This window comes from Microtus oregoni, unplaced genomic scaffold, assembly GCF_018167655.1.
Source record: "Microtus oregoni isolate MIOR12 unplaced genomic scaffold, Mior012 000013F_ref0000133, whole genome shotgun sequence".
Taxonomy (NCBI): Eukaryota; Metazoa; Chordata; class Mammalia; order Rodentia; family Cricetidae; genus Microtus; species Microtus oregoni.
Genome location: NW_024543072.1, coordinates 41,474,997 through 41,489,953, shown reverse-complemented (window position 1 = coordinate 41,489,953; position 14,957 = coordinate 41,474,997). Strand labels below are relative to the sequence as shown.

The window sequence follows — 14,957 nt, the reverse complement described above, 5'->3', positions numbered from 1 at the left end:
AGATACAAGAATAGTGTTCTTCCAAATATTTGCTTGAGGGCTAATAACGGCAAGGAAAGTAGGATGGAGAAGTCTCATTCTGCAGTGTGCAAACATTTGTTTATTTACCCTGTATTTGGTAAAATACCTTGCTTTTAATTTCTCCTGCTATCTCAAATCTGGGGGTTACTTTTGGATTTGTTTATCCTCCCTGAAAATATAACTAGAGGTATAAGTAGGGAACACAGTAAAATGGGGAGAAAAACCCATGACCCAGGAGTTAATGGTTCTTTCAAAGTTATGGCTCTTTTACCATAACCTAACTGTTACTAGTTTTGAGTGAGAATGTCAGTGAGCAAGCATACATATGCACACATGTGTGCTTGTGTGTGTGTGCTTTTGCCTTTCTTGTTTTTCATATGCTTGAAAGACTGAGTCTTTAAAGTAAAATAATCCTTTACTACAGCTTTACTAGGGCTTGGATGAAGTGCAGTTAGAAGCTTAAGTTTCATGTGCTATTTCTATCCCTAAGTATCCAGGTTGAATCTAAAAGTTACTCCTAATTGTTTATCCACTCATTCTCTCTTCCTATCTGACCTTCCAATCACAACAGTATTTTATTAATATTAACATGTGTTAATATGTACTAATACTATCAATTAGCATACATAAAATTAGAATACATTAACAACGCTTTGGGGTTGATTAAGAGAATCCTGGGCCTGGGTCACATTATAAAGGACTGTACTATCTTGTTTTTAGGTACCAATCCCTGTATTTTGTGCTGAGAACAACAACCTGTACGTTAGTTTGTCTACATAAAGGACTTAAATAACTGTACCTTATTTGAGACATTTTACTGCCATCTGCTGGGAAAATGGTGAAATAGCTGCAAATCGCCCCTAGTCCCCTTCACAAAAATAAGTAACACACTATGCCAGGATGAAAATGATAAGAGAGCAGATTAGAAAGGCCTCTTCTTGTCAACTGGCACACCTGATAGGACAGTTGGTAAAAGCAGCAGAAAAACAGAAAGAAGAGGAAAAAGGGAAGGAAGAAGGAAAGGGAAGGAAAAAGGTAAGGAAAGGACAGGAAAGGAAAGAAAAGGAAAAGGAAAGGAAAGGAAGAAGGAAGGGAAAGGGGAAAAGGAAAACTACAAATCAAAATTCCTGTTGAACACAGATTTTTAAAAAATTTAAATCAGGCAGTGGTGCCACACGCCTTTAATCCCAGCACTCGGGAGGCAGAGGCAGGTGAATCACCCTCTTTGAGTTGGAGTCCAGCCTAGTCTATAAGAGCTAGTTCCAGGACAGGCTCCAAAGCTACAGAGAAACCCTGTCTCAGAAAACAACAAACAAACACAGAAAAAAGGAAAGAAAGAAAGAGAGAACGGCATAGTAGTCATTAATATCCCTACACTAATACTGCCACCATTAACAGGCATCCCGTCCTTTATCTTTCCTCAGATTTATTCTTCATTAGTTCTCCTTACTCAATCAGTCACTACTTACCGAGTATCTATCAACCTGCCATCCCTTTGACAGGTATAAAGAGACCTTGCTATTCAATTTCCTCTCTGAATATACTATCTTTCAAACCATTTCAGTATGGCTTCTGCTATTATCATACCACCAAAACTGCTACTTTACACTAAATTTACTAAGAAACTTAATGTCTCTAAATACCAAGATGTTTGATTTTTTTTGTCCTTATCTTAATGCTTCCCTTCAGTAACATATAATAAAGTTGATAGTAATTCTTAACTATTCTCCTCTCTGCTCAATTATTTTGTCCATTTATTTGACAACATGATCTTTGCACATCCCCCCACCCCACCCCCAAATTTGGTAAGTGTAACACTCATATAGAAAAGTGCTCAAAACTCATGAACTATCCCAAAGTGGACATGAGTGGTGCAAGCACTGCCTGAGTCAACAAAAGGACATTGAAAGTACTCCAGACGCTTGTCATATCCTTCCATCTTGCTAATTCCTGCCTCTTACCTGAAACTAACCACTCCCCTGACTTGTAACACCACAGATTAGTTTTGCTACTTGGAGCTTCATCTAAATGAATGAGCCAGCAGGCACCACTGGGTGTACTGTTCAATGAATTCTTTAGTAAAATACCGTGTCAAGTCTCTCACTCATTTTCCACTAGGAAACCTGTACATATACCAAGTCAATCATGTCCCATCATAGATCTTACAAGCATACTGTCTTGCTCCATCATTTGCTTTTTAACTTTCTTACTAGTATTTTGACAGTTTCTAATCTTCATCAATTAAATCAGTTATTTTCCTAATGATTACTGCTATTTGTCTTCTGTTAAAGACATTCTGCAAGTCTACTGTGTTACTCCTGTTTTAAACCTACAACACATCTGAACTGGTTCTGAGCATGATTTAGGAAAGAAGTGAAGCCCTACACCCTTGTTCTTCATTAGGATTATCTGATTGACCTGACACCAATGGCTGAAAGGACTGCCCATCTTACTGCTCTTTCAGGCCTTCTTTGTAACAATGTATGTCCTACATAAAAGTATAACCATTTCAGAATTCTGAATTCTGTTCAATTAGATTTAAACAGATGTGGACATCATAAGTTTAGGTATTCTTGTTTTGTTTTCTTCTACTTTGCCCTATTTTTGTTTTTGTTTTGTTTGTTTTGACATAGTGACTTTTATAAGACTGTGGCTGGCCTGAAACTTGCAATACAAACCAGCCTGGCCTTGGATTCACAGAGATGCATCTGCTTCTGCCTCCAGAGTGCTGGTATTAAAGGTATACACCACCGCTCCCAGATATCCTGGCTATCCTTGGTCTATGCATTTCTAGGTGAAATTAAGACTATATGATAACTTAGAAAAGTAATCTCATTCAGTAATTTCAATCCTAAGAGCTGACAAAATATCACCACAGAATACTGTTTTCTATACAAAAATGCTACACACACACACACACACACACACACACACACACACTTTTCTCTCACCTGGTGCTAAGGACTGAATCCAGTCTTTTATGTATGCTAGGCAAGCTCTCAAACACTCAGTACAAATCTCCCTCCCAGACTTTCACTTATTTAAAACCTTTTATAATTTTCTATCTCGAAGTTCTGCACACCACATTAGATTTCTTTTCCTAAATAGTTATTGTTGTGTGATGATGTACTAAGCATATTTATTTTCAATTTCTACTTTCAGACATACAGAGATACCAGTAGAAATAATTAATTAATCTTTAAATACTTATTTTTGTTTCTGTATGTATTTTTATCTTGTTAAGTAAGGGAAAACCAACACACATGCGTGCACATGCACACACATACTCTTTTTTAGTCTTGAGACTGGCACCAAATGTGGCAAACACAAATGTTCAATGGAACATTCAACAAAAGGTGATCCTGCCTAAAGAAAATCACCAGGAAACTAATACAAGATTCAACTGGCATGAAAAAGATTATCTCCAGAGATAAGTTTTGCCCTCTCATATTAATGAGGATAAATTTCAGAGCTAATTTTAGGAAACAACTCTCAAAATGGTCACTAAGTCTCATTAGGAAGGACAATTTCCAGACCTTTTTAGAATAAAAGCCAGAAAACGGCTTGAGACCAGACACCTTTGCTACCCGCCATCTTATTTTGTCTTTAAGAACAGTACCTGGAACACAACAGATATTTAACTACTTACTATATAGTCATTAATTGTCTCTTCTAGAACTCTGTAGTAATTCTTCAGACTATGATTGTATTTCCTCAAAACCTAAGCACTTCAATATAGCAGAAACAATGAAAACAGGAAACGAAAGCTGGTGGCCCTTAGCCAGTTTAAATATATGCAATATCAGTGCATGTGAAATAAAACAAGCTATAAAACACTTACGCTCTGTTAAGTTTTTAATATTATGTGGTCCAACATTGACTTCAACACATGCTAAAGTGATTCAAAGGAAACCAGATGACCAGAATATGGTTTCTTCAAAGAATAAACTTGGAAAGAATATTAGCTAGCCTAATTTTTTTAAAAGGCAGAAAGTTTTACAAGACATAAGGGAAATGAAGGTTTTAAATTATGGCCTACATTTAGACAACAAAAACCTTAGAAAAACAACCCAAATCAAAGAATTATAGACATTGACCACCACCACAACTGACCATGTATCCATGAGTATAATGTTTAAAGTTCATCAATACATAATAGTACAATGTAAAAGTACCAAAGCAGGTACTATTTTTCAAACTTCTTCATTAAATTGTGTATTCCTTTAAATTACTGTGCTAGTTTAATTATTTAAATATTGCAAAATGATAACACCTAATAATATATAGGATATAAAATGGTGGAAAGGCCAACTGCTTTGATATTGAACAATTATTTTGGAATATAACAATTGAAATGTGTTTAGGGTGTTTCTGATTTGGGGAACAGTGAGATCATCACTAAGCTATCCCTGATCTGAAATGGAAGGGGTTAACATTTTTCCGTTATCTACTTGAACACTGGTCTGAATATAATTTATGTAGAACATACAAAGTTAAATTATCGGGGCTGGAGAGATGGCTCAGCTGTTAAGAGCATTGCCTGCTTTTCCAAAGGTCCTGAGTTCAATTCCCAGCAATCACATGGTGGCTCACAACCATCTGTAATGAGGTCTGGTGCCTGCAGGCATACACACAGACAGAATACGGTATACATAATAAGTAAATAAATATTTTTAAAAAAACAAAGAAATTATCCTTCTCTGACAACAGTGAAATCACCAGCAGCTATGAAAAGGGTGTGTCTCAATACCAAGTTCCTTCACACAGTGACTGGAACAATACTACCAATGCTCTGAAAACCCAGAGATCAGCAATAGTGCAGAAATATGCCATCCAACTTGCCTAAACCAAACATCAACCCTACGGAGTAGTTTGCACACATAAATTTATTAGCATACAAAAACTGCAGTCGCTTGGTTATACTCGATGAACTTCAGATCTGAATTAACAAGCTATTGACTTGAACAAACAGGTTTAACAAGAAACATATGTTTCACGGTAGCAGAGACAAATCCACCAATCTTCCAATAAAACGCAGGGATTCCTTTGTTTAGCTTACCTAGTTTAGCGGTGCCCTCTGGTGGGTACTCAGGAAACTGACCCTCTGAAGGGACGCTGACGGTTCTCCTCAGGCATCGCCCTTTGGTGGAATCTGTCTGCTGCTCCTGTCCTTCCACAGGTATCTATTTAGCCAAGGAAAAGAGAGAAAACAAAATAATGAACTTGTCTAAGTACTTCCTGACTGAATAATGTTTTAATTAATGAAGATAATAGCGTGGAATGAGATTTGAAACTAGGAAGAATGTAGAAATGAAGTGTAAGAGATGTTAAGATTACCAAGGCTTTTACAGGAAGCTGCTCTTTAGAAAGAAAACTGAAGGATCTGGAAAGGCGAGTATGTAAATTAGCTGTTCTGGAGACAGTACAAATCCTCTCTAGGTGTGAACCTGCTCTGGAAGCTCAGAGAACAAAATATAACACCCACACAAAAGCCTCCTCTGTATCAGAAACTGGTTTACAAACTTTAATTTTATCCAATATTCAAAGACAAATGTTGAAACAAAAGCTGACCATGAAAATTAAGTTTCAATAATCTCTGAAAAGAACATTGGTTTTGTTAAAGATTTTTAAATAGTCACCCAACTTTTATTCAGTAGTAGAATCAAATAATTAAATTTAGTTAATAAAGTGTATTTTCAATGCAAACATAGATAGTAGCACAGGTACAAAGATAAAACAGCATATTCTATCTCAAAAGGGTGACTGTTTCTATAATAGTAAAAAATTATTAGTTTCAAAACCATACAGAATAGTTATTTGTATAAGTGAATGAGAACAATGAATGTTTTTAAAAGTCAATTCAGCAAGTTATTATTGCAGAATAATGGATGGCATCTTCAGGGGGTGTGGCATAGCAGTTTCTTCACATTTCTGGAAGATGCAGTCCAAGGCCCCAATGAACCAACTGATGCCTGAAAATACAGCTATTATAAAACCCTGTGTATATTTTTCCCTACACAATCTATGACAGATTTTATGTTGTAAGTTACATGCAATAAGAGATTAATAATAATAACTAATAAAACAGAACAATATCAAGTTACTGAAATGTCATTTTTTTCTCCATTACTACCCCATGTTTCAATAAATTTATCTTACTTTTATTTTTTCATTAAATGAATGGAAGCACTTCACAGTTTCTTTTTGGCATCAGAAGACTACTAGCATCTACTTTTAGGTTTCAGTTATTCTAAAGTAAAACAAATACTTAAAGACAAGCACCATCAGAATAACACTATTTAAAGATACTGTACAGAACAAAATGCTTTAAGAATTAGAATTGTTCATCTCTGGTATTTTTATAAAGTACTTCAGAATTATGTTTGGTTATGGATAAGTAAAACTATAGAAAACAAATCCATTGACTATTCTAATGCTGAAGTAATGGGCAAAGATTTTTTTAAAACAAATAATAATTTCTAACTTTCATCACAAACTGCATTAGTTTGTTAAAGTATGTCAGTAACTAATCAGTTATAAATTTTCTTATGCTTCTTGAGTTGTTTTTTAAGAAATCTCAGTTAATAATGATTAACATTTAAGACTAAGGAAATATGTGGGATCTATATTGTAACAAAGGGAGCCCAGTAGAACAGTAGGGAGTCTTTTCAGTTACTGGTACAAAGTCAATCAGGTAATCTTTATGATGATTAAGGGTATGGGACTTGATTTATTCCTTATACCACATACAAAACTAGTTGCAGAGCATGTTGGAGACCTAAATGAGAAAAGTAACACAATAAGGCTTGCAGAATGCTACTGTGATGATCTTGGATATGGGAAAAATGTCTTTAACAGTAGACAATACTAATCATTAGGAGGAAAACGGATAATCCTGCATTGTGAAGAGGCATTATAGTTATCTATTGACATCTGAGGAATAATGTATATATTCCAAGGACTACAATCAACATGCATCACATCAAATGATCCAGCAAAGCAGAAGCAGGTAGACTTACTTGAATATGACTTCTGCAGTGATCTATAATCCAATCCCTGGTAACTGGGGTCAAGAACATGATAGCTTTCTGTTATGAAGCACTCAAAGAATACACATCCAAGCACTTCCTTAGTACTGAAAGTTTACACACTCTTTACAAGACTAAATATTATTCTCCCTTCATTAGATGAACTATGCTTACTCTTCATACAGCAATAAATCAAAGGGTAGAATTAAGAAAGATAAAATTGCTAAAACAGAGGCCACATAATCAATAAAGGCATTCCTTTAAGTATTCCTAAAATACTAAGTAATAAAAACACCATGAACTGTAACCTAAGTCATCCATCCCTTTTCAAAGTAAACTATATCTTCTCTAGTTAAATAATTAAAGAGTAGCACTAGAAGGCTAATTGACTTTTGCTTTAAAAGGCAAAAGTAACTTTTACTTGCTCCAAAAGTAGAAACAAAGAGAGTAAATTTAGAAAAGAAAAAATTGGAATCATTGAGCAAATAAACATAACTAGTTGTAATGGTTTTCAACTATCTATTACCTGAATAAACATTTAAGCTTTACAAAAACATGAATTGCTTATAGTGTTTCAGAGGAAGATAGTTTTCTCCCTGTGGAAATTTATAAAGATCATATCCATGAAAAGGGATACAAACTCTATATATACTATATGCTTGGTTTCCACAATAATGACAATAATAATGATAATTAATAATAAAAATGATGATTATAATAATAATAATAAATCAGCCTTACTACTTGGGCCTAAAATTTATAGTCAATTATTCTCTTCAAGTCTTAACAGAAATGCTTCATTTCTAATGTTTAAAGTTAAACTATTATCACACATTTTATTCAAAATATTTTCTCTAAAAAATTAGGTTGTTTTACTCTAGATTCAAAGAAAAGAAAACATCATGGGATTTAAATTTCTTTTTAAAATTTATTATTTATGTATTTACATAGTGTGTGTATGTGTGTGTTATTTGCATGCCCACACAAGCCAAGAGAAGGCATTGACATATACCTTCAAGCTGGAGATAAGATCAGCTAGCTATAAACTACCTCATCTGAGTACTAGCAACTGAACTCTGTAAAAGCACCAAGTGTTCTTAACCACCGAGCCAACGCTCCAGTATCCCTAAGATGAAATTTCTCAAGAATATTTTATTGTCTTAAAGTCTAGATTGCTCCTTAGATACAATATTTTAAAGATACCTATTTATTGGTAATCTCATTCCTTTCAAATGAATCAAATCAGAGTTGACAAATCTTAGGATTCTGTTACAGAGACAGTTTCAGATAGCAATTTTCTCTTTTGACTATTCTAAATTTATCTGACCACGTCATCCTACTGTTTCAAGAATTGTTCTTAATAACTTATACATCTCCCAGTTTCTATGACTTAAGAATAGTTTTTACATTTCTTTGGCCTTGGTTGGGCTTCTGTATCAGTCTGGAGTCAAAAAAAAAAAAGGAAGGAAGGGAGGGAGAGAGGGAAGAAAGGAGTGAGGAAGAGAGAAAGGGAGGAGATAGAGAGAAGAATTAAGCACTTTAATTCCTGTCTTCTATAAAAGAAGAAAGCAGAAAGCAATAAGAATAATAGTTTCTAAGGTGTGTTTACAACAAAATAAAATGTAAGTTTTGGTTTCTTTGTCCTCTTGGCAAACTGTCTATGACACCTGCAGTGCAAGGTGGTACATGTAATATTTATATTCACATACGTACATATATGCTTCCTATAAAGTATGTTTCACCTTACTTATAATCACATGGAAATTAATTTCAATTTATTCTGGAATTAACAGAGTTTTACAATTCACATTCTCAGGCTCCACCCACACTCCCTAAATCAGAAATGTGGTAGAGTTCAGTGCTCTGTTTCAACAGGATTCATGTGCTTACTCCAAGTTGACAGCCACTGCCATAAGGTATAGTTTTCTGTCCTTCCTACCATGGATAAGTATCTCAATATAAGACTCCCAATTTTCCTCAAATTGTAATCATCCAATAGGGCTTTGAAACCGTACCAGTGTTAAGACATTCAAGGCAGGTAAAGCTGAGGACTGCTCATCTATTTTCAATGTCGCTAACTATTCTACTCTTAAATCTTGGTCATAAGCTCTTAGTAAACCAAGATACATAAACTACTTAGCTTTACTAAACTTCAATTTCTGTGTTTTTGAGGTATGGTCTCCCATAGATTCCAGGATTCACTTCCAGTGAAGTTAGTTTAAAAGAATCTCTCCCTGGCAAGTTCAGGCCTCTCTGTTCAGCATAACAGTGAATATCTCTTGTGTTCTCAATCCTTAGTTGTCCTCTGGAAAACTTCTTCCCTGCAAAAACGTAGTAGAACTCTTGGCCAAGATCTCTAGATAAGCTGCTGTTCAGTAGATCTGCACTTCTCCGGAGGTTCTCTGCCTTCTCAGCTTTAAGTGTGGATTGCTGGGCCACAATTGGGAAATTGTACATGGCAGGTAGCTGCAGTAAAATGACCACTGCAGTGTTAGGCTGCACACTATCCAACAATGAATGATAAATATGTGTATTGGGGAAGGGGCTGGTTTTATTGTTTACAGAACAAGGATTAGTCACTTTATCATATCAATTACTTTATCATACCTCGTGATAAATACTTTTTCTTTTACTCAAATTCTTACAACAGATTCTTTACTAGTATCTGCCCCTTAAATGTGCATTTTAATACATGCTAGTTCACAACGCAGATATGATCATGTCATTCCGAGGCTTACCGCCCTTTGGTGGTTCTCCTTTGCTCCAGCAGTGATTTTCAAAGGAGAGGTGTTATGTTTGCAGGGGAAGGAGATCATTTCTACTTCAACTAGAACACAAGTCTCTTCAGCCTTTTAGGAATTGTATATAAGTGTTTCTACTATGATAGGGCTCAAAAGAACTACCCCATGAAGTGCAAGCTCCTCAACAGAGTACACAGGTTTCCCACAACCTGGTCATTCACTCGCTTTGTGTCCAATTTCAGATTTTATAGCTCAGGAATACCAATTGCTTGCCCTAATATAGCCCCTATTTTACAGTTCAGTGTCCCTATTTCATTTATTCTCTCAACTTTAAATACCATCACTGATTTTTTTTTTCCTATTCTGTACCCATCAGAAAAATTCCTATTCATCTTAAGGTTCAGGGTAGATACTGGCACTCCCAGGACTCTGCACTCTGTACTAATGCCCTAATTGGCCATTAAAATATAATTGTCTTAGCTTCCTCCCATAACAATCTTTCATCACCCTAGTTATTATAGTGGATTTATGACTTTCAACTAATTTCATGTAGATTAACAGTTTGTACCTTACAATACCCAAATCTTAAAATAACCACAAAACCACAAACGAATGAATAAATCTTTTATGGCAGGATGGGGATCATTTTAGGCAAATAAAAATAAATAATATCAGGAAAGAGATTAGTTAACATGCATTTTTAAAAATGTGTTTTGGAAGAAGGATAGGCCAAATGGCTAGAGCTTCTTAAGAGACAGAAGCAGAGGAGAATACCAAAATATATCATGACACACTTAATACCACAGGCCATGTATAATTCAAAGAGCATTGGGAAGCCACCCACGGCTTTAAATATAACTATCCTTTCTTTTTCTTACCACTTCTTCTTTCAATATATACTACATTTTGATAATCACCCACTACCAGTAAACTCTAAATGATATATGTAGTTAAATCAAGGTTCTTTAGTAAATGAATTACTTCTAATATCCAGTTTAACTGTATGATTCATCAAATATCACTTTTAAAAATACTTTTTATTTTATGTGTATGTGTGCAGACCCTAACACATATAGGTGTACCACATGTATACACATGTCCACAGAGGGCAGAAGAAGACATCAGATTCCCCGAAATTGGAGTTATTGATGGTTATGAGCCATTCAATATGGTGCTGGGAACTAAACTTGGATCTTTTGCACAAGCAGCAAGTACTCATATGCAGAATTTTCTGTCCTGTGAGACAACTCCCAAATAACCACAAAGAGACGTAATATTAATTATAAATGTTTGGTTGATAGCTTAGACTAGTTACTAACTAACTCTTACAATTTAAATTAATCCATATTTCTTATTTATGTTCTACCATGTGGCTTAGTCCCTTTCTTCAGCATGGCAGGATCATCTTGCTTCTCCCTGCATTTCAAGTGACTCCACTCTCCTTCAAATCAGAGAGCTCCCTCCCTGTCCACAAGTACTGCCTCACCTCTTTCTGCCTAACTACTGGCCATTTAGTTCCTTACTAAACCAATGAGAGCAACACATCTTCACACTGTACAAAACAATTATTTCACGACAAGTACTTTAGCTGTTCATCTCTTCAGCCTCACTTTTTGTCTTATTTCTATTACCAAGTTTGTTAAAGAAAAGGAGACCTTGGTTTTTATCTTTGCAATTTCTAACACAGAAATGCACAAACAGGTGAACATTACATTTGTTAAATAACTAGAAAATTATTCTGAATGAAATATGTCGTGGATACCTAGTCCCAGGGTTTACCAGTTAATTTTCAGATGTTCTGCAAAGCCCAACTGCTATTTTCATCAATATATCTAAGGATATATATATATCTTTGAGAAAATTATATTTTAAAATTACATTATGACTGCCTTGCTGCCTACACAACTAGCATCCAGCTTTAAAATCCCAAACAATGGGAACTTGAGAGATGGCTCAGTGTTTAAGACCCCTTGCACTCCTCCAGAGGGCCCAGGTTCAATTCCCAGCTACACCCAGCAGCTCACAACCATAAATAACTGTAGTCCCATGGGATCTGATACCATCTTCTGTGTGCAGTTTTACATGCAGACAAAACACGCATATACAAATATAAATAAATTAATAAATAAATCTTTAAAAAGATCAAAAACACAGAAAGCATATTTAAGAAAAATGGAGCAAGGTTTACCTTGACAGGTTAACATTGCTAAAAGAAACTCACAAACTCAGGTTTCTTCTGTAGTTTGATGTTGGCTACACCTGAGAGAGCATGATTGCTTTCTCTATCATTTCCTCTCCACTCCTTAATCTGTAGTTTACTTGACATTATCTCTTGAAAGGAAAATGGAACTCAGAGTCGCTCAAAAGCCTCAGATGCCCACTTTAAACAGGCTTTGGATCAAGCCTTATGGGTTTCTCCTTGGACACATGCAATTAAATAAATTTCAAAACACATAAGCAATATACATGCAAAAAATTCACTGAACCAATGAGTTTTTTCTTTCAGGGTGACATTTTGGCAAACTTCTTTTAAGATTTTGCCAAGATCCACCCTTCTGCTATATTCCCTAACTGCTAATTTAGTATATTTATCATGTTCCATGTGTACCCCTCAAACAGATTTTATCCAATCTGACAAGAAACACATAGAGATAAAAGAGGGCATTAAAAAAAAAACAAAAAAGAACAAAACAAAATAGAAAACCACACATTCAACTTATGAGTGATAACTAGACTATGGCAATAGTACCTGGCTAAGCATTTGGTTTAAATCCATAGCGGGTCTCTTGATTGACCTTTAAACAAAGAAATAAATACTTCCAAGATAAGCTGATTAGAGTTTAAAACAACCTTTTGAGGTATTTTTAGCAGGGAAATCATTAAACTCTTCAAAAAACTGTCAACTATTCAATAGAAGTTCCAAGTTATCCTTCTGTGTGAATAAAAGGTAGGAAGTATTATATCACAATCCTTCCAAAAAAATGAATTTCCAAACATTTCCTCTAATTAACAAGATATAAAACGTTTTTTGGATAACAGGTACAACAATAGTTTCATATTTTCCTTTTTTAAAAGACTTAATAAGCATTTCTGACTTGATAATGGTAGAACAAATTGCCTGTCTTAAGGCGATAAATACTACTTTATACAAAAGCATCATCCTTTCATCGTTCCTTACTTAGCTCAATGAAATATTCTTCTTTCTAGCTCAACTATTTGTTTCCATTTTCTTTTACTCGTTGCTCCATATGACCGACAGAATTCTTTGTTTAGGAGGCAAATCTGACAATATCATTAACCTAATAAACAGGTTCCATGATGTGCAGGATCATTTAAGAAAGTAAAGCCTGAATACTCTACCTTGGTCTCCTGTTGTAGAAATTCCTGCAGCCAGTAGCCTTTAAGTTACCCGCCAACTTGGGCGTGGCCTCTTATACTATATATGTTAATATAATGCACATATCCTCCCTCTCTCTCTCTCTCTCTCTCTCTCTCTCTCTCTCCCATCTCCCTCCCTTCCCCCATCCCTCCCTCTTATTTTAAAAAAAATTCCTTAATCTATACTTTACCATTACATGGATGATATTTTGCTATCTGGTTCAAACATAGATACTTTAGAAAGAATGTCTGAAGAAGTAAAGAAAGTTTTACTTAAATAAAGATTACAACTTGCTCCTGAAAAAATAAAGAGAGGAGATTCTGACAATTAAATAGGTTATAAAATAGGCTTACAGAAAATTAGAAGACAAAAGGCACAAATTAGGAGAGATCAATTACAGACTCTTAATGACTTTCAAAGATCACTAGGAGACATTTCCAGTCTACGAACAGCTGTTGGGATAACACCTGATCTAAACAAAACTTTAGATGGTAATAAAGACTTAAATAGTTCCAGAGAATTAACAGCTAAAGCTGAAGAGGAATTGATTACTGTTGAAGAGAAATTACAGGAGGCACACGAGGATAGGGTGAATCCAAATCTAAATTGCATTTTATTACCTTTAATTTCATATTGCCTTCCAGAATTTCTCCTACAGAAATTTTAATGCAGAGGGAAGATAACTACCTTAGAATGGATATTTTTACCACATAAACCAAATTAAAAGTAAAAAATTAAAAACCGAAGGCTGGAGAGATGGCTCAGAGGTTAAGAGCACTAGCTGCTCTGCCAGAGGTCCTAAGTTCAATTCCCAGCAACCATATGATGGCTAACAACCATCTATAATGAGATCTGGTGCCCTCTTCTGGCCTGCAGGTATACATGCAGGAGGAATACTGTGTACTTAACAAATAAATAAAAAAGATTAAAAACTTATGTGGAAGAAGACTTAGAATTAATTATAAAAGGAAACACTAAGACTTTGTCAACTAGCAAGTATAGACCCAGCAGAGATTATATTGTCTTTTATTACTGATGAAATTAAAAAATTACAGGAAGATAATGAACCTTGGCAAAGAGCTTGTGCTAATTTTTTAAGAGAGATTAATAGCAATTATCCCAAAAGTGATAGAATTAACCTTATAAAGAGAATACTTGGATCCTTCCCCGCATTGTATGGGCCACACCAATAACTGGAGCCTGTACATTTTATACTGATGCAAATAAATAGTGAAAGGCAGGTTACAAAATAGAAGATTTAAGTAAGGTAGAACAAAGCCCTTATAATACTGTCCAAAAGGCAGAATTATAAGCTATTCTCATGGTATTAAGAGATTTTAAAAAACCTCTCAATATAGTTACTGATTCACAACATAAAGAATTGTCTTGCATATTAAAATCACTGAATTTACACCAGATAATACAGAATTGACTTCATTATCCATACAAATTCAAGACATAATCAGGAATAGGCTCTGTCCCATATATATAACACATATCCAATCCCATACGAGTCTGCCAGGTCCTCTAGCACAAAGTAATGCAGAAATTGATCGATTATTGATTGGAAATGTGTTGAAGGCCTCAGAATTTCATAAAAAAACATGTCAACAGCAAAGGAGACTATAAAGAGATGGCCTGCTTGCTCTTTCTATAACCAAACACTGCTACCTGCAGGGAGTAACCTAAAGGGTACTCAAAGGAATGAAATCGGGCAGATGGATGTGTTCCACTTTACAGAATTTGGAAAATTAAAATATGCACACCACACCATTGACATTTATTCAG

The 14,957-nt window shown here is 35.0% G+C and overlaps 1 protein-coding gene across 4 annotated transcripts in view; it reads right to left on the bottom strand.

The window, feature by feature from the left end:
• The window catches only part of Rasal2 (RAS protein activator like 2), a 284,658-nt gene that overhangs the window by 138,200 nt on the left and 131,501 nt on the right, over positions 1 to 14,957 (bottom strand). For all 4 annotated transcript variants that reach the window (XM_041662766.1, XM_041662768.1, XM_041662767.1 and 1 more), the window contains one exon: positions 5,081 to 5,204. In XM_041662766.1, the coding sequence (XP_041518700.1) occupies positions 5,081 to 5,204 (124 nt within the window). The remainder of the gene's footprint in view (positions 1 to 5,080; positions 5,205 to 14,957) is intronic.